The following is a 20,910-nucleotide window of genomic DNA, read 5'->3' as shown; positions in this document are numbered from 1 at the left end:
AAGCCAAAAAGCACTCTCACTTGACACATTGGCAGTTCAGCCGACATGTTGTCATCCTATGTCACTTGAAGGAGGCCTCCCCTTGAAATGAGCTCCAGCGTCTGTTCTGCTTGTCCTTCTTCATCTGCAGGGCTCTGATGTCATATCCTTTGCATTGACTTCCAAGTCAGGGGAAGTGAATGCCACTGGCCGAGGATATGGCAGTCGCCTTCACAATAGCCACAACGGGCAATTCGATGGGTCGGCTCACCCAGAGGGGGACAGAAGGCAGTCACAGCAGGGGAAGCGTGGAGAAGTGAACTGAACAAGATAAGGGAAACTGAATAGCTGATTAAAGTATTACTTCACCCCAAACTTTTTCTTTGGTATCAACTAACCTTCACCTCCTCATAGGTTACAATGATTAACCTTAAAAAGAACATTTGCCAGCCCTGAGCTACAGTTCAGGACATTTCAGTCATTTTTATTTACAAAATTTCACTTTGGCATTTGACTGAAATTGGGCTGAAATTCATATTTTTCAATACTGAGAAGGTTGGTGTTTCTATCTACTATGCAAAGACTAACTATCCTCAATTCGTAATCGCGTCAAATAGTTTTTCTTGAAATTTGACACACACATCCCAATTACTTTAAGTATAGCTTCAACCTAAAGACATTGTGCTCACTACTTCTGATTTGTAGGTGAAGTATCACTTTAACAAAAGAGGGAGAACTCCGTTGGGTCAGATTTTCGAGACAGGGCACAGTGTCCTGCAGTCACCTCACACAGAATACATTCTTGCTATGCTCAGTCAGGGTTCATGTTGGAATTAGTCCACGATGGACACGGCACCGCTTTTTCTGGAGATTTTGATAGATGCGCACGGTGTCAACGAGCACGGCTCTGTTCTTTGTGGTTGTCTGTGTTGTGTTCTGTACAAGTGTGGTGAGCACCCAAGCTGCCACAGTGACTGATGCATGGGCTCCCTCTGCGTCCCGTTGTCTTACCTGTCTGAGAGCTCTGCTGTCCACTGCGGGGCTTGTCTACTTCATCGCGCTTGCGGTTGTCCACCGAGCGAAGCGATTGGCTGCGAGAGAGGTGGCGACCTTTGCCTAAAGGGGGGTGAGGCAAGGCCGGAGGAAGGAGGAGGGGGGGGGGGGTCTGGTGTTAGCAACCAAAGGCTTCAATGAATGGTCTATAACTGGGACACAACCGTGACGTGATTGGTCACCCAAAGCAGCATCAGCCAAACTTGGGACTTTGTGTTGTGCGGTATGTGTTGATGGTGATGTGCTGTAAACGTGTGCAGTGCTAATTTTCAGCTGTTGAGAAAGAATGCTTATCAAATCCAATGATCTGATGGTCCGACGGGACATCGACAAAAATAGCTGCGTTTCCATTACCCCTAGAATTACGGAAAACCAAAATATTGCAATAAAAAAACAGGGAATGGAAACACGTAAATTTCGGAAAACCTCTCAAATATTGCTAAAAGGTTTTTACGCTCTCATGAGGTTATTTTTATGTATCGATATAAAGGTTTATCGCAAAAGTGTCATGGAAACACTTTTTTTTCGCACTTACACGTCACTGGATGTGACGTAGGTGGTCACATGACCAGTTCACTTCAAGTGAAAATGGCGCGTTAAGTTTGGACGGAGGAGGACACAGGATATTAGTTACACGTAAATAAAGATAAAAATGTAACAGCCATTCTTGACAGCACACATAAACAAACAAAAGCAAACGTAATTCGCGTAAATATCGTTGGGCGACATTTTACAAGACTTATGTCCCGAGAGAATTCTCATAATTCTCGCCGAACAAGAATTTACGAGAATTACGGTTTATGCGCTTCACACCGTTCAACGGAAAAAACTGCAAATGGCATTTGTACTTTGTAGAATTTTTTAGAAATATTGCTTTTATTTTGCGAAAAACTGTTATGGAAACGCAGCTAGTCACTACCTGACAGCTACATAAGTGATTCATAAAAGAACGGATAAATCTTGCACTGTCCAGTTAGTGTTATTCCTGCACTGTTCACCTCGAATGTGCACTACCTTGATGAGAATTAAGTACCACCTGGATGGTTGTAGTTTTAGTGGCCTGATAATTTCATCTTTCGTGTTTTCCTAATTTTTTTTATTTTAGTGTCGGCCTTTTCTATTGTAAAAGCCCTTCATTGTACGCTGTTTGGAAATCCTTGTTGCTCCTTGTCGACTGGCATTTAAATGAAAAATCCAAAACACCTTTCATAAGTAAGGACACGATAAAAAAAAAAAAACCTGTTCTTTGATAAGGAAAATGTGCTTTTTAAAAAGTTCAAACTTCACTGGAACATTTGCACAATGGCTTTCGCGTGTTGTTGTTGTAGTTTTATTTTTTCTTTCGTTTTTTTATCCTCATGTTCCTGAGGACATTTGACCATGTTATTGGTATTTTTCATCGATCAAAGTCCCCGTTCCAACATGCACTCCTTTGGTCAAAGCAGAAACTCGGAGAGAGGGTGGTAGTAACAAACAAACACACGTACACACACGCGCGCACACACCACACACACTCACACAGCCGCAGACACATAAACAGGATGAAAGGAAGCGTGTAATTAGTGGCCGTAAATACACTTTTTGCACAAGCCCATATAAAACCATAGAGAGTTAAGTGCTCCTGCTCAGAGCTGCGGAGGATGCAGAGTAGATCAGGACGGGCACGCGTGGTGTGATGAGGATCTCACCCCTGCAGGCCTGCGAGTTGCAGGGCCTCCCCTCCTCCACCACCCCTTCACACAGGTACGACTCCTCAGGGGGGGACTGACAGGTCCGAGTCCGTGTTTGTATTCCACCTCCACAGTCGCTGCTACACTGTGCCCACTGGCCCCAAATGCTCCAGCCACCTAAAACACACACACACACACACAACACAACACAAAACTTGGCATTAACTGTTAAACCCATGTGGAGTTGTGTCCTCGGGTTCAGTATAATCCTCACGCATAGCCGAAAAGCACACAGATATGCAGCAAATGTAGCAGTGGCAATGGAAAACCAAGCACCGGCAGTGTGTGTCATCGTTCAAACGAAAGCCAGCAGCAAAAAAAAAAAAGAAAATTATTTTGAATGGGAAAATAGAAAGAGAAGAGTTATAGTTATAGGAAACATAAAATGTATATGCCATCTTGGACTACAGGGACAGCCACTGACTAGTGGAAAAGAGTAAATTGAAGAAGTCAATTTACTCCAGTAGATGCATTTTTTTTTATGTAAAGGAGATTTTTAATACAAACACAAGAGACTATAATCATCGTCACAAAAAAGTTTTAAAACAGTGTTTTATGTCTGTAACACTTCTGATACAGAATGTAATAGAATATCACAGAATGCCTTTATTAGCACCACATTGGGGAACTTTACATGATTACAGTAGCAATATAGTGCAAAGACAATGAAAATCTATTAACTAAAAGGATATAAAGAAATAAAATAAAATATTTATAGGGCAGAAAGGAAAAAAATCTTATGGACAGTTGGGCTATTTACAAGTTATCTGCATTGTATTGACGGAAAAATAAGTGTTGATATGATATGTTGATATGTATTGACTGTATCGGTTATGACTCACAGCTGCCGCTGAACATCCTGTAGTTGCAACACAAGCAGTAAACCGCACGTGCAAAACACGCACAATACTGTGAATACCTTATTTTTCCCAGCCTTGAGAAATTATTTGTCTGAACCCGTGCGGCCTCCAACGTCGCCTGTCAGTAAACATCTACTTAATATGCTTCAATATAAAACACCTGTGCGTCTCTTGCGTTTCCTTTCTTTTCTTTTTTTTTTTCCGCCTCCCCCCCCCAATAACCAATCAGACATAGAGGGCCACACTTGACAATACAGATAAGAACCGCAGCTGCAATCCATCATGTCCCGACGCCCAAAGACTGGTCGTTAAACAACGCTGCAGTGCACCTGCGAAAGGATTCGCCTGCATCATAGAAGCACATGAGAGGACTGATTACGGTGGATTTACTGTGCGGATGAGACCCGCAGGAAGGTAAAGCGAGTTCAACGTGCTGCGACGCGCTGATAACAAATATGGAGCGTATACGGCAAAGGCGGGGGCATCAGGGGGGGACCTCATTCTACCTTTGAAACAGAGGGGTGAAGAATAGCACTGTCACTGTTAAATTCCCAGTTCGGCCATACTGATTTGATGCAGTCCGTTAAGGAAAAAAAAAAAAAAAAAAAAAGTGCCAGGATGGTTCTCTCCCTATGTATCCTGGATGTTCATGAATGTTTAATGCAACCGACAGATGCCTTCTAGTCCCCACGGGCAACAACAAATATGTATTAATCTGCTTGAGTAGGACGTGAAGTTGGCCAACATCCCGACACTTATTTCTAATTACTCGCGAGCCAGTTCCCTTTGGGCTGAGGGTCTGGAGACACCCAAAGGGGACGGGTCTTCATTCAGTCACGTGACTCGCTCCCTCTTCCCCCGACAGCCGGGAGTGATCTCGCCATGTCAGTGCGGTGACTCAAAGCTTATAGATTCCAAAAGAGTTTCCAGTGAGGAAATCCAAGCAACGATTTCCTCTCCCTCCATAAATGGAAATGGCAGGCACCACTGATCACAGTCAATATCTGTTTGTTGTCAGCAAATCGAGCGAGTGTGGTGCCGGACTTTACTTGTGGCTGCAGAATTGGATTTGCTCATGTCTCCGAGACGGCAATCAGTCACTGCACAAGCTCGTCCATTGGAGCCACCACGCGACGATCATTGAAACATCACAATGGTGACTTAACTATCAGTGCAGACACGACACAGGACTCAATTGAAAAGTCATCTATAATTCATTGATTGATTCCCTATATGGAAAATTCCAACTGCTTGTACATTTGTTAATATCTTCATTTGTGCCATGCAGCGATTTTTATTTTACTTAAAAGCCTTTGTGTGCTATATCTAATCGCTTGTGTAATATTAAGCTATTAAGCTAAATCTTGGCTTCAGACATTAGAGCCTTCTATTTCATCAGTGCTTACACACTCTCACACCTCACACTTTATTTTTGTTGCAAGAAAGGAACACATTTTTTAAATCTTTTTTTTCAAAAAATATTCTTCATATTCGTCCCGTATCAGCAGATCCACATCTCTAATGGTTGTATCTTGTCCGCGATTTCACTCTCAATGGTTTACAGTCACTCTGATGTACTGTAGTCAGATTACTTTCAAGATTCCAAGATGTTTTGGAAGGGCCACATGTCTTTCTCAACAGTTGAAAATTGATTTTTTTTCTTTCTTAAACTGACATAAAATACATCTCATGAAACTGTGAAACACTCCTTGTGGTGCATCATCAAAGGTCCCCTGTTAAAAAAAAAAAACTAGCTTGTATTGATTGGAGTAACAAAAGGGACCGTTGGCTCTGCCAGTGTCTGGGTTGATTTGCGATTCACTGCAGACTGACCCGCCTCCACGTCCTGTGAATGTAGAGACAATCCTTCACTGTAGTGCCAGTAGCTGCTTCTGTTTTTGTTCACACCCATCCGCATATCTAATCTAGTTTTCTTAACCTTTTCTCTTTTTAAAATATAACACAATACTGACGAATAAAGCAACACCCAGAATTGTTTCCTAAGATCTTAAGTTTCATTTGCACCACAAAGAAATCCATCATCAGCTATAACAATACCTCCAATATAATGTGAGGCTACTGCTTTTAATGAGCTTGTTCATAAACAATTGTAATGCATCTATTCAAAGGGAGAACTGTATGTAAAATTAAACTTAAAAAAAAGACTCACTCACTCGATTTTTTATTTTTTATTTCAGCACTTCAACCTGTTGGCCTTTGTGTTCACAGCTGTACTGTAGCACTTTTTTTTTTTTTTTATTAACCTTGTGAATTTTCTTTTTTAAATCGTCATTGGGAAGCCTTTCACCTCTGAAGCAACAGTGTTTTTGAAACAGGCATTGTGTCCGATGAGGCAGAATAACCTTCAGTTCCTCTGCTGAATCATTATTTGGTTTAGTCTAAAAAAGTAATAACACTACTACTACTAATAATAATATAACAATTCTTCAGCTTAAGGGGAAACAATAGACGGTAATGCTGGGAAAAACTTCACATGAGACTCATTCTTTGGGGGAAAAGACAATGAGAAGACGCTGAATTTATATTTCATTTCCCTGTCCAAATCTCGACAACCTAGAAGGCGGAAGAAATATTGGAGACAAGTAATGGCGCATTGTCCTTTTCACAATGCAAGGGCACTGATAGTATGTTCTTAATAATTCACACACTGTCTTTTGTGAGAACGGCCGCAGTAAGTCACCTCAGTCCGGCCCTCAGTTAACTCATCCTCCCCTCATCAGCAACTCCCGAATCCTTGCACCGACCTTGAGCTTTCTTTAAAACACACACACACACACAGTCCTTCACCAGTCTGTGTCTGCATTGCAACGCTTTGCAGTTGACTCGGTGCACGCGCACGTGTCGCGCGGCGCAATCTTCGTCCATCTCTTGTTTTGCGCGAACGGGACGAACTTCCTGAAAGTCACCTTGGCTAACGGCCAGATTAAGTTGACTGGCTTCCCCTATATTGCAGCTTTACCTTCTACAGCCATAAAATCATCAACAGCAGCCCCCCCCCTCCTTCCCCTACACACCCCCCCGCCCCCTCTACAAACCTCCCCACACTGAGAAGAACACACACGTGCACCCACTGCCGCTGATGTGACGACAGATTCATTGATTGAAAAGTCCACGTAGAGAAGTCCACTATTGTAGCGACGAGCGAGGCGGCTGAAAGGAAAGGGTGAGGGAGTGGGGGGGAGGGGGTGGGGGTAAGTCTATAACGAATTCAGTCAAAAAAAAAAAAAAAAAGGAAGGCGTTCGCGCAAACATGAAATGCAGGCAGAAACGGGGCGATTGGCTCACACGGAGGCTGAATGGCTGAATGAAGGATAAGGCGAGTGCTGACACCCAGAGGACAGAAGCAGTCAACTGCACTGTAGAGATAACAGGCGGTGAAAAGAGAGAGAGAGAGAGAGAGAGCGGGGGTGGTAGGTGGTGGTGGTGGTGGTGGGATGTGGGGGTGTGGGGGGTGGGGGATGAAGAGAGACGGGAACAGAATGGGTGAAGAAAAATGTTTGGGGCAGATAAGAAGTGAGGAGAAAATGAGAAAAAGGGGTGAAACTAGTGGCTTGTGCCACGTCGAACAGAATGTCCCAAATCCACAGTGCGCTTTTGTGAAGGTTGCTTCTTTTATTATTCTGCTTATTCAGCCGTTTGGCTGTTTTGTAGCTGCGTTATGACGCACTGAAGACAACTTGAATTGCCGGAACAATTAACGCAGCTTAAAGTTTCGACAAAAGGCTTTCGGTGTGCATTCTGAAGACTATGATGAAAAAAAATCCAAAAAGGATGAAATTCCTTGAATACGCAAAATGTTTGGAAATGGGTTTAGCAGCAAAATGGTTAAAACCCAGACAGAATGATTATTCATCGAAACGTGACTGATGCTTTTTTCTTTTTTTGCTGCTGACCTGCAAGAATAATCACTGCTTGTTTAAACCTGTGATGCAACTGAATAGAAACACAGCACTGGCACTTTTATTTATTTTTTAAAATTTGTTTGAACTTTTAAAAGTTTGTCTGATTTTATGGAAACTAAATTGATTGATTGATGCCATGTCTTTGTATTGTTTGGGAAAATATTTTTTTATTTTTCTAGCTTTACCCAACTGATCCTGATGGCCCCTTTTCACTTATAAATCAGTCAAAAAAGGGGGCACTCCTACACAACAGAGGAACATCGATCACTCGCTTCCTCTGGAGCAGAAAGCTTAACCTGCAGCTGAACCCGACACAGAGCACCAGCGCCCAATCAGCTATGTTGTCAGGTCAGAAACGAGATTAACCAGGCTGCTGGTGGCGCATCGGGGCCAGCTCGCGTCGTCCTTTAAGCTTGACCACGTCTGCCTTAGTTTGAACAACAAAAAAAACAAAAAAAACGAAGCAAAGAAAGAGAAACCGGTGGCAAATGCGTGGTTTTATTTGCAGAATGACGCTGATGTATGTTAAAGCACAATATATTTAAAGCGTGAGGGAAAAAAAAAAGCGAGGCTTTAATTGGTCTCTTAGAGCAATAAAACAACATAGGGAAAATAAACTGATAAGTGGATGCAAAGGCTACAAGAAACCACAGCTATGCTTCATTCACATTTTCACAGTTGCAGAAATGGGAATGAGACTCAATTTCACATTTAGTCGTTGTTGTTATCGTCATGGTTTTTTGCAGCCTTTTGGTCGCAAAAGTAATTGCAAAGGTTGAAGAACTGGGACCTTGCTGCCTGTAAGCAGACAGTGAGGTTGCCGTGTCTGTGCTTCCAGAACCTAATAGTGACTCTACCTCCTACCTGGATGTGAGCACCACTGGTTATTACTTGTTTGTCCCGCTTTATTGCCTTCCCTCAACCGCCCAGTCAAATTATTAACTTGCTGCTCTCAACATTTTTTTTATTTATTTTTTTTATTTTCAACAATGACTTCCAGGATCAGCCTTCAACAAAATACAACGTGCATGATTCAAACCCAATCTGCGGCCAGCGTGACACAAAGTGGAGACCTTCCCAACATAAAATAAGACAGGGACGACTTCTAACCTCTTTACCGCCTGTATTTCTTCTTCTTCTTCTTCTTCTTCTTTTTTTTTCGTGAGAAAGGAACAAAATGCTTGTGAAAAAGCGTCTGGAGAACCCCAGGAGACTAAATCTCTTCAATGCAGGCTGAAAAAAAAAAAAAATCTCGGAGGCAGGTTTACAGTTCTTTCAGGAGGAACGAGGCAGCCTTCAACGGCAGGTTATTCGCAGTGTTCTCGTTCCTCACGGGGGAAAAACACCCCTGTGGTCAGACACGTTCCGATAATATCAGCGCACGGTGGCACGCACGGAATATCAACACCTGTGAAACACACATAAAGCGAGCCATCCCTGCCTGCCTGCCTGGCTCCACTCACACCAGTAATGGCCGTGTTTTTATCAATTGTCTTAAGTGCAAAACAAATCACTGTGGCTTCCAATGAAAAACTGCTTTCGTGACTCGGAACGCCGGACATCAATAGACACATAGTTACACTCCAGCAGACAATTAGCAATTTAATGTGAAATACACTTCAGTACGGCGTTAGCTCGCTGAGCCCTGGTGCGGGACCAGACGTCGGACACCAAACCTGAGCAAAGGTGAGTGCAGAAAACAAATCCGACAAACAATTGTGTTCCTTTGAGCCATTCCTATGAAATGTGGTCCACTTTTAAACGATGTCTTGTTCAAAACAACAACGTAAAGAAAGAGGAAAAAGAGAGATTGCTATTGTAGCTCACTGAAGGAGGCGCGGCCCAATGTCTATGTGAAATACAAGCCTGACTGACCAGATATGTGTACATCATTTCAATACGTTTTCCACATTAAAAGTGGCACGTAGTTTTGTGGGAAAATTCATCACTAATGATAACTCAGCCAGATGACTTACAGTGAATTAGTTATATAACAAAAAAAAAATAAAATCTGTATTAAACGATAGGTGTGTAGTATTTTGACACATCAAAGAGGAAACAGTGGTATCACGTGCTTGCAATTTTAGATTGCAGCGCTCACCCTCTCACCCTCCCTCTCCCAAGCTTGCCAGTAGACTACAGTGGCTTTCACACCCAAACCTGGATACCTCCTCAACCTTCTTCTTCGTTACGGACACGAGCGTTCACCTTAAATACAAAACCAGCTGTCAGGCAGTTGGATTGTCCACACCAGGCTTCCTTACAAATATGGCGGTGCAAGATGGCAGCTAACTGGGAGCAAAAACCAAATTACTTTTATGGTATTGCAATTCTACACTTTTATTAATATATTTAATTGCAGTATTTTAAACTTTGAGCAACATGAAAATCATACATCAAGCCACATATTACACACTGGACCTTTAAAGGTGTTTCCTGGCTTGCAAGACCTGCACAAAATTAGGGAGGTCTTAACCTCCTCAAGCAACACAGGTACTTGAAGAACATCAGGCCTCTCTGGATGGATCTATGCCTACATTTCCATTCAGCAGTAGGCATGAAAACAGAGGAGAAATAATGACTCCATTATCTTTGGGAAAGTTGGAAACTGATCTGACCACGAGGTGGTGGTAGGTGGATCATACTTTTATGACCATTTTTTATGCCTATTTTTTTTTTTTTTTTTAAAGAAATGTGAGTTTGGCGCTTTAATATAAAAGCAACCTGTCTTACGTGGCAGAACATTTTATTCATTTATTTATTTATGTCATGAAAATGGTGTATTTGAAATAAACCCCAGTGAAATCAATGACAACAACAACCTCCACCCGAAGCAACAGCGAGGGTCCCGCACTTTAAGAAAAATCCCACTTCATGTATTCCCCACATTTGTGGATTCTGTGCAATGCTGTTTACCAGGTGTGAAGAACAAATGCTTATATTCTACAACGAAGCCGTCTCGAAAAGGCGAAAAAAGGGCTGCCTGCATGCCTACATGGGGCATGTCCGTATCACTTGGGCCTTTTCTTTGCCAACCCGACATTTTAATCCCAAGGATAGATGCTCTTCTTGGAGGGAGCGATAAGAAAGGGTTCATAAGGTCTCTCACCGCAGGGATCAGCTGCTTTGCTCACTTTTCCTCCAGCCTGACTGACAGCACACAGACGCAGGACTTCATACTCTCTTTATTTTTCTGTCTCCCTCAATTCACATCCACCTCTGGCGGAAGCGACTGCGATGTAAAATCGGTTCTTCGCTCCTCGAGCTAGCCTAGCTAGCGCAAAACGGACGAGTTTGTGACAGGGAGGCCAAGGGAACGGACAACAAGCCCAGCTGTGGAAGGCAAACGAAACAAAAAATAACAACAACAACCAAGAATTGGCCAACTAAAGTAAGAAAGTATGAGGCAGCAAACATTACGTTTGGCTTGCGGGCCATTCGAATTCAACCTTGTTCCTCTGTTGTGTGTGTTTTTCTGTGCCTGTGCTGATTTCCACAGCCGCGGAGAGGTACTTTCACTTTAGTTAGATATTGTTTACTGGGCATCCTCCGTCCAGTGTGCCGCCAATACACTGGGCAGCGGGCTCAATTGTTCCTATGGGAACGGCCGGGGCCTCTGTGTGCATTTCCTCCACCAACTTGAGTGGATTCCCCTCCCCCTCGCCCCCTCCTCCCACCCTCCTACACGGCTATTAAGCCTGAAAATCGCCCCCGCTGCGCTCCAGCGTGTCCTCAGTCCTCCACAGCTCCTTCATTCACTCGGAAGATGACAAATGCGCCGTTGTTTTTTTTTTTTCCCTCCTTCCGCCCCTCCGTCTCTCTTTTTTCCGAGTTACTTCGGAGGAGGGCATTTAACTGCTTCATTTAAAACCCATATGGCAAACCGCGCTATATGAAATATAGTCAGAGGCGTCCGGGGAGCGCTAACCTATAAGCCTCTTGGATCCACATACAAGCATCTGCAAGGGCTGCGCGCGGCGCGATCTCTGAGCAATGCGGTTCGCTCTCCCACGCTTTGTAACACTCTGGCGCATCACAAGCCCTCGTCTCCCCACACAGTGTGGGATGATGGCGGCTGCACCGTGACTCAGAGACAGGGGAGACAGAATGAGGGATGGCTGGATGGACGGATGGAGAGTTGGCGGGCGGTGGTGCCGAGGAGGAAGAGCCTCGCAGGTCATTGTGGGTGAGGTGCGGTACACAAACCAAGGACGGGGCTACATTTCTCGCAGCGCGGCCAAGGCCCTTTGATGGACGGAGGCAGACAGACATGAGTTGAAAAGCGCTTTTCTGAATCAATTTTTCTTTTTTTCTTTTTTTTGCCGCGGCTGAGTCCGATTTATCAAAGGTCACCATCACCCGATGGGACGAGCTCTGCTTTTGATAATCAGCTCTGACGTTCCAACCAGGGTGAGCGACAAAAAAAAAAAAAAAAAGGAGGCAAAAACAGACAAATGCCGAAACCAAACACAACATGTTGACAGAAATGATCGGCAGATATGGACGCCGACGACCGTATTAGTTCCACGGAGGGAAATTGCTTTGAGCAGCTCCAACATTGTGACGTGATAACATTGGTATGAACACAGTGCATGAAATAGCAAAAAGATAGCAGACAATTGAATAAAAAGCAAGAGGAATACAATGACAAATTAAAGATATTAATGACAGAGAGAGTTAAAGATTGAATGGTCTTGCAGGCAGATAATGATCAGCAACAACAAGAGAACAACAGTGTCTCTATTAGTATTTTGGCTAAATTAAGTAAAAGAAGCACTGCTCTAACTGTACAGTACAATAGGTCCATTGGTGGTTGGTGTCATATTTAAATTTCAGTAAATTGGAATTGATACATTGTTAAACTGTTATTAATTATAATAAACCAATTTGCAATCTATACGCCCCCTCTTGCAGACATCATTTCTTTGACCCCACATTTATCGTTGATACATAAAACACCTCCAAACAAACTCTGAACAGAATCTGATTGTGATTTTTTTTTCCTCCAAAATGCATTTGTTTCCACAAAGGGCCGTCGTACGTCACTGCACTTCCAGCACTTCCTCTTTTCCCGAAAACCGCGAGCGTTGCAGAGCATCAAAACAGGCAAGGCGCTCTTTGTCACAGCGCCGCTGTTGCGCGTCTTTAAACGCGGCTGGGCTCTGACAACAACAAAATACTCGTCTAACCTTTTCACTCGAGGCACACGTCCTCCTCGGCAGAAATACAATGGGGGGGGGAGCGAGTCACAGACAAAGCTTCAAGTCTGCTCAATGAGGTAAAATAGTTTTCAGCTCATTTGCTAGCAAAGGCCTCAGGCTGGGCGCAAAACATTTACAGGTGAGTTAGTCAGCGAAAGGTTACTTCAGAGTGTTCGGGCTTGGATACGGCGAGAACATCCCCATCCTCCCTGGCTTCATATCAACGTTTTTATATTCTCACGCAGACTCGCAAGGTTTTTCACCCCCCCGCCGCTGCCGGCATAAAAAGCTTAATGTACCTGCGAAGTAAAATGTCCACGTCAGTTCGAGGTGATGGGAGCAAATAACATTTTGTGTGACGGACAGGAAGATACAAAGAGGGGAAAAGGTCAGGAGTGAGCAGAGGTTCAGACAGTGACATGAACTGCGACATGGAGTCAAATTGAAGTAATATAAATTAGACATGTTGGCAGCCTTTTTAATCTCTAGTTGTTATTTCTAAACTTTGTCAAGTAAAATGGGTATAAATATAGTATGACAACTAAAGATGCTTTTCCTTATATTATGCATCTCATCATTTTAAAACAAAGTGTTTTTTGTTTTTCTCTTATTTAGTATTTAAAAACTGATTCTTACACCTTGTCCTTTTTTTTTTTAAATTAAACTGATATCCTTTCATTGTCTGCACAAAAATCCTTCTCTTTTTATTAATTAGACAAAAAGCCATTTTCAGCATGTTAAGATCTTCAGGTTGCGTCGACTGCATGAGCCCGAGGACCTGCACAATGTCGGTTACTCCTCAAACTGCCACTCTTTGAAAGTTTCTGCTGGAGTTTTGTGCATTCACTTGGCTTCAGTTGGTTTGGCAAATTGTGTCACCGGCGATGCCAGTCGTTAAAAGTGGGATTTCTGGTCTTTCAGCCACTGTGGTTAACAGAAATTATTTTATTTTTCACCTTTCAAGAAATGTCACTTTTAGAAGGTTGCAGCTCCTGATTTTGAGATTTCATTTAGTGGGAGGTAGACGTACCAAAAAACAAACAGACACGCGGTATATGCTGAACACATATGTTCAGAGTTGATTTCTTGAAAAAAAAAAAACATAGTACCTGGCTGGAGTACATATTACATCACCTGTTGGGTATTTTGTTTGACTTCCTTCTTACAAAAACATCAACTTTTGTCAGGGGCTCTTTCTTGAAACTCGTGGTGCTTCACAATAAACAGACTCCCCATCAATTCATCATTACAAAACGCGACAAAGAGAAAAGTAGCAATGCAAAATTCTGTATATTTGGTTTATGGCACGTCAACCCTTTTACCGTCGTAACTTGACAAGTTCTTGTAGTTTCCGTAGTTTGTTTGTTTGTTTCTTTCTTTCATGGTCAAGGTTTCAAAGTCTCCACTTGATACACTTGACACCCCCTTTCTGCGATAGCGAGATTTAGACACATGCTGACAAATCGCAAACGTGCTTCATGTAGAACTCGTACCACTGTGTGTCTTAGTTCCCCTGCTCTCTCTGTTATTTGCAGAGGCCTTTGACTCAAGGTTGCCTGACACTGGGGCTTTATGCAATCAAATTCTGAGAAAAATCGTCTGAAAAGTACACATATAACACTGACGGCCACAGAAGTTTTAAGTTCGTTTGAAGCAGAACTCTCAAATGCTTAAAATTCCAAACGTGTATGCATATATCTATATCTGCACTTGCTTTTTCTAAAACTCCATAAAGTGCCAAAGCTGTTTGACCCCAGAAGCATTCTGTTCTGTTCTTAACCCCCTCGCATAAGATGACGATAGTGATGCTGATGGATTTGGGCTCGTGTCTGTAATCACGGAGCTGCATTCAGAATGTTTAACCTTCAAAAATCAAACTATCAAAGCATTCAAAACAAATTTATCTGCTAAATTGGAGGCACAGGCTTTAGCACAGCAACGCAGTGCTAAAGCCACAGATAAGGATAATTCATCAGTGATCTTTCTGCCACACTACGCTGATGGAAGAGCTAAAATCTGCAGGGAAAGAAAATTTGATTTAGCAAAAGAAGACTGGAAAGATTTAGTCTCAGTCGAGCCTCTGGGTGTCTGAGCTGCAATAAATGAATTCGTTCTTTGCAATGCCTGAAAATAATTAATTGTAATTTTAGTTTGAGATAAGATTGAGCTATATAATCTGATGAAAGATATGAAAGAAATGAAAGGATAAGAAGTCTATGGGGCACGTGAATGAGAAACTGCAGGGGAAAAAAAAACTCTAATTGTGTTGTGATGCACTAATGGGAAATAAATGAAAGCAAAAATAAATCAATCAGAACTAAGGAGCAGGAAAAGATGAAGGTCTGCTAAAACTTCATTCCAAAATTCATCATGTTGGAAAGGGAAAGAGAGAGGAGGGGGCCTGCCTAAAATCCCAACATTTTAGGCAGAAACAGCTTTTAAACACCTAAAGTGTGAATAACCAGGCAGGAAAATACACGTAAGGCTGCAAGATATCAGCATGACTCAACCACAATTGGACTCAACCTTGGCGATCCCTCACAAAATGAAGCGACGCAGCTGATTTGCGCAGACCAATAATAGCTTGAACTCATACGTAGCTTTGGCAGAAATTACTTAGATTCTGCCGTGCACTGACATTGGCGTGCCAGAAATCAGTGGCGAGGGAAAGCACTGTGCTGATACCCACTGGCTAGAAGATAAATGCTTTCAAATCTCGCTCTTAAGATCATTTACAGAGTGATATTTAGCGGTGGTTTGTAAACAGCGGGTTAGAAGCATCGGTCAGATGAGCAAATTTGGATTTCTTTCTTTTAAGTGGTAAATGTAAGATTTTTTTTGTTTCTATAGACAATGTTTTGTATTCTGCATAGATCAGTACATACAGAAGGCTTCAAGACATGTTTGTTGAACTCTTGCCAAATTAATTACAGAACAAGAGCATCTGTTAATTATTCACTGGCCTAAAAATTAATTTTTAACGAGACTCTTCCACTTGGTCTTTGAAACATGTGTTTAAAAAAAAAAAATTAAGACCTTGAGAAAACCGATATTAAGGTACTGGGGTATTATTATGTTAATATTTTGTTCAAACATTTACCTGCAGGCTTTATTTCATAATACATGCCTATGGGCACTGAATAGACATTCTTGACAAGCATGGACTCATTTTGGTTTTCCTCAATGAAAACTCTCTACAACTTGAATATCTTCACAAGTCAATGCTTAATAATGCCAGAAATATTTAGCGTTCATAAATAGTTTTATGATTCTTAATAGTAAAATTGATGTCAGCTGATGTCAATGTTGGGATTCTCACCCGTCACAAACCCTCCTTTTCTGGGTTCAAGTTGTTGACATTTGGTGACACTAATCTGACTTGTTAATTTCGGGCTGTGTGGAAGAGGCCGACGCAGACGTAGCCCAGGTCTCAAGGCGCTCACGGGCCGAGCATCATGGCGAGTCAGTGAAAGGGACACATTCTGTCCAAATGCAATTTGTCCAAATGGTTCTGAAAGGCGAAGCCGAATGTGAAAGCACCGTTGTGCAGAAAAGTCCACGCCACGTTTAATATCACACAGTGCCATACAATCGTTATCGTACAAAAGTTTGAGCTGAATCAAATCAAACCCTGAAAAGGCAGAAGAGTTTAATACTGACAGAGTGCGAGATTGCCTTTTGGTAGCAAGAAGGAACACACCTTAATAGTCCAATACTAATCCAACTCTTAGATTTGTTTCTCTCATTCTGGACATTAGAGGAGCCTCATCTATTTGAAAAAATAGAAAAAAAAGAAAAAGAAATTAAAGCTCCATTGATCAGCAGAAAACAATTTAGCCCCGTCTTTACAGCCTCCGTCGGAGAGCTTGTTTTCAGCTTCCTTCTAAAACAGATTGTGCTCCAATACTCTCCACATATTTGGAATGGGATACAAACAAAGCGGCAGCAGGGCTGTAATAAACTGGAATAAACAGGCTGGAGCTGGTCAGCTCTCAATACTTGTGATGTCACAAAGATTTCCAGAATTGTGCTTACAGCACTTGAGTGAAAAGTGGAGTGTGAAAAAGATGGCAACTCTCAGTTCACACAACAGACACACGCTCGTAGTGACATTGGAGGAGATAATATTGAGTAGCAGTGGGCCTTTGATGTGAGGTGAGTCAAGGGAAGTGAACCTGCTAGTGACTTGAAGGAATTTACCATTGTAACTTAGCCGGTTAATTAATCCATCACATCAACAAGTGCCTCACTGATATTGGTCGGCTGGTTGCTGCTCCGTCATTGATTCGGATTTCTGAGTGTGCGTTCAGGTGTTTTCACGGCGCACAAGGGAGCTGGCTGCAACTAATTAGTTCTTTTTCCCGGACCCTGGCAGACTCTGACAAAGCACCGCCGAGCTCATTGTGGGTGTACCTGGGCGTCTGGAGTGTGCGCTCGATGGATGTCTTGTGTGGGCGAGCGCTCCGGCGGCGTGTCACCTCTGGGTGCCGTTCCAGGTGACGCCACCAAAGAGAGCGGCAGCCTTTACAGCCGTCCCACAGAGCCTCCGTCTGCTCTTAACAAGGACACGACACGCACTCCAGCACATATTGACGCTTTTTTGGGTGTTTGTTGCTGTTTTTGTGCGTTTGTTTTCCCTTTTGTTGTCATCCAACACTGGCGCACTGCAACACTAAAATTGGACATTTCAGCGCGCTTCGAGTGTTTCATCCTCATTTTTGCAGGTCATCAAACCTGAAGTGCGACAGTCAAGTAGCATCAGCGCATCCTCACATCCGGGGAGACGGGCGACACAAACGCACACTTCAGACGGCCTGTTTTCTCCGTTGTCCCTCTCGCTGTCTCATTCACACAAATATGTGTAATGTGTCCACACACACACACACACACATACATCCCGGTCCCCTGTTGGTCATTGGCGTAAGGACACGCATGTTGTCCCCTGTTGGATAGGTAGGTAAGCGCCCACACACACACACACATACATCCCGGTCCCCTATTGGCCATTGGCGTAAGGACACGCATGTTGTCCCCTGTTGGATAGGTAGGTAAGTGCCCACACACACATACAACACACATGCACACACACACAGACACTTTCACCCTGAAGAGCCCATTAAAGTCCCTCAATTCAATAATAGGGCACTTTACTGAGGGGGGGGGGAGGATTTCAAATGTGGTAAACTGCCCGCTTCCTCGGGAAAAAAGGGTGTGATGAAGTATAACATGGAAGAGGTGGGCCGAGGGAGCGGCAAGCGGTGGAAAGGAGAAAATCTGCGACGGAGCTGCCAGTCAGGAAACAGAAGAAAAGCCCATCGACACCTCGACAACCTCGACATCAGCGGCCGGCCAATCTGCACAGCTGACGGAGGAGGTGGAGAAAAGTTCATCTTGTCTTTTGTCTAATCTATACACTTTTTATGGCTGGAAATTAATGGGCTCACAGGCGCGCACGCTTTTAACGCGCACGTGCACACACACGCACACACGGGTAGATTTTTGTCAGCATGCAATGCTCGTCCTGGAGCGGTGCTTTTATCATCACCCGGTAAGTAGCAGCGGTAAAATTGCTTAATTAAAGCATGAATGTTTAATAAACCCCCGGGCGGCGAGTGGAGAGGGACTTCAGATAGGCCGTCCGTTGATGGGCAGCCTGGAGGAAGGAGACGCTGCCATCTCTCAACTTCACTTTCAAGCCGGCTGCGAGTTCCATTCCTTCCTCTTGACAGTGCGGGGGAGGGTCCGGTGAAAACCGGACATAGATTTTGCAACATTCAGGCTGCGTTCACACACGTTTCGGCAATACATTGATAAAAAAAAAAAATATATATATATATATATATATATATACATATATATATATATATATATATATATATATAAAAACGCAGCAAGCACAGCACAACCCTATCGTTTGAGGGTGGAGTTTACTGACTGAAGATGAGTTGGGATGTAATTAGTTTCTTGCTTACTGTGGCTAACGCTAGCTCACTAGCGACCGCCTCAGGTAGCTCCCAGTCTACTCGCCGTTTGAGCAACATGGAGATAATTCATGTTAGGCTAATGTTTGCTAATATTTAGTAGGTAGCTAGTGTTGCTTTTATTAGCAACCGTTTGCTAAAGTAAACTTTAGCTGGCGAGCAAAACAAAGAAATCATTAATCCAAAACGTTCTTTGTTTAAATGATGTGGCCCTCTAGTTGTAAGCTAATGTTAGCTTCTCTTGGGGAACAGTTATAATGCCCAAAGCTAATACGAGCAAACATTGTAACGTAACTGTGACTTTGTAGCATGTGAATAAAAACTTGATTCATTCATTTACTGTATGGCAGCCAACAGGGCCATTCTTCCTTCGTCTTCGACAGTTTAATTTTAACACTACTATTAGCGCAGCTGAATAGGGCACAAGCACTCCCACTCGACACTGCTCCCGCTCGACATCATCACTGTATGTCACTCGACACGTAGTTACAGGAGCGCTCACTGCAGTCCAACACAACTCTGATTCCAAATGGCAATAAATTCTTTTCATCAACGATTCCTTAGGGAAGACAAAAAGCAGGCAGTAGCTCGCTGTTTTGGCAGTCCATGTGCCCTCTGTTTGCACATAGTGGTCAATAAAAGTGACAAACCTAACACAGCGTCACAAGGGTGGGCCGGGGACAGACGTTGCCAAAAGACAACTGCTGGGGCTGAAGGTTTTCCCCTCGACAGCGACATATTAAATCTGTTGCAAAGCAGTCACATGATGCACATCCATGAATTTTTGCATCTGGTCAGGTACAGACTAAAACAAACACGGTTCACCCCCAACACGTGTTATGTTCTGAAGGTTTTTTAAACACTGTTTGACCTTGCACCACCTCTTCCATCCTCACAACAGCCACCATCCCCCTGCATAGCAAGTCTCACAACAGTGCACTGCCATCAAGTCATCCCTTTTGCCTGGAAGCACAGCGGTAAAGCAGTAATGATGGTCAACCTTCAGCTCATGCGAAAAAAAAAGAGCCTAAAAAACACAGGGTGCACTTCTGCTCTTGCTACATCCACCATCAACCATCACCCCCCGCCCCCCCCCCTTTTTTTTTATCAGAAAAAACAATTTACTCTTTTTTTTAAAAGCGACATACATTTGAAAGACTTATTAATTTAAGTCTTAAAAGGCAAAATAGTCATGGGGCTAATCTCAACGCTGCTCCTTACCACTGCGTGTGCGACAGACGAGTCAATTCCGTTTGAAAACTTTCCAAACGGACTGCGAGGCCCCCTGCAGGCAGAGCGACCTCTGCGCTGGCACCCGACATCTGACAGCCAGCTCCCCTTCATTTATTCTGTCCTGCTCCTCGTCCTCCTCCTCCTCCTCTTACTCCACCACATTCCCCATGGAGAACACCACACCTTGATTTCCACACACACACACACACACACACACACTTGCACACACACGCATGCACGCACGCCAAATCAGCTTTACTCCCGCTGTCTCAGTCAGCCACCCACATTGATCACGTGGGGCCAGTGCGCTGTTGCACCAGTATACTTGCCATTTTATGGTGTGACATTTCATTCTGCTTGTGTGTGTGTGTGTGCAACGGCTGTATAGAGTGCACCGTGTTTTTTGTTTGTTTTTTTGCGCTGCTGTGCATGGCAGAGTGAGGAGCTTTGCTGTAGGATCCCTCGCTTCCTTCCTCGTGGAGGCGGACTGGAAATCCTTCAGTTTGTGTCCCAGCCACCTCCCAGAGGCTCGCAGGCAGGTGGATGCACACTTCATCATCCTCAACCTTGCGGCCACGTGCAAGCGAGTACAGGTTAAAAAAAAAAAAAAAAAAAAAATCAAAAAGGTGAGGCAGAGGAGCCGACGGAAACGAGCACCGTTTTTTTTTTCATTTGGAAATGTGATTTGCTACTCTGGTATTTTAAAGGTTCTCGCAACGTCATGCTGACAGGTAGTGGTGATCGCTAATAGAAGTTGCAAAGTGATGTTTCTCAACACTACCCAGACCTTTTCCAAATCCAACTTGCCTACTGAAGGGGAGTGCAGTTAAAGTAGTAACAGGTTTTTTTCTGTCCTTATTATGAAATTGTTCAAGAGTTGAAAATATGAAAACCAGAGGTGACCAGATTATGCACATTCTATAAAATGATGTAATACATACTGTATTTTT

At 43.3% G+C, this 20,910-nt stretch overlaps 1 protein-coding gene across 9 annotated transcripts in view; it reads right to left on the bottom strand.

Annotated features, from left to right (window-relative positions):
- adgrb1a (adhesion G protein-coupled receptor B1a) overlaps nucleotides 1-20,910 on the bottom strand; it is a 126,400-nt gene that overhangs the window by 59,663 nt on the left and 45,827 nt on the right. For all 9 annotated transcript variants that reach the window (XM_076040783.1, XM_076040779.1, XM_076040778.1 and 6 more), the window contains exons 3-4: nucleotides 2,721-2,879; nucleotides 991-1,095 (exon numbers count right to left, since the gene is read on the bottom strand). In XM_076040783.1, the coding sequence (XP_075896898.1) occupies nucleotides 991-1,095; nucleotides 2,721-2,879 (264 nt within the window). The remainder of the gene's footprint in view (nucleotides 1-990; nucleotides 1,096-2,720; nucleotides 2,880-20,910) is intronic.

Source organism: Nelusetta ayraudi, unplaced genomic scaffold (assembly GCF_046127955.1).
Source record: "Nelusetta ayraudi isolate G7.1 ecotype Tasmania unplaced genomic scaffold, CSIRO-AGI_Nayr_v1 ptg000063l, whole genome shotgun sequence".
NCBI classification, from domain to species: Eukaryota; Metazoa; Chordata; class Actinopteri; order Tetraodontiformes; family Monacanthidae; genus Nelusetta; species Nelusetta ayraudi.
The sequence above is the reverse complement of the archived record's forward strand: the minus strand, read 5'-3'. Positions and strand labels throughout refer to the sequence as shown.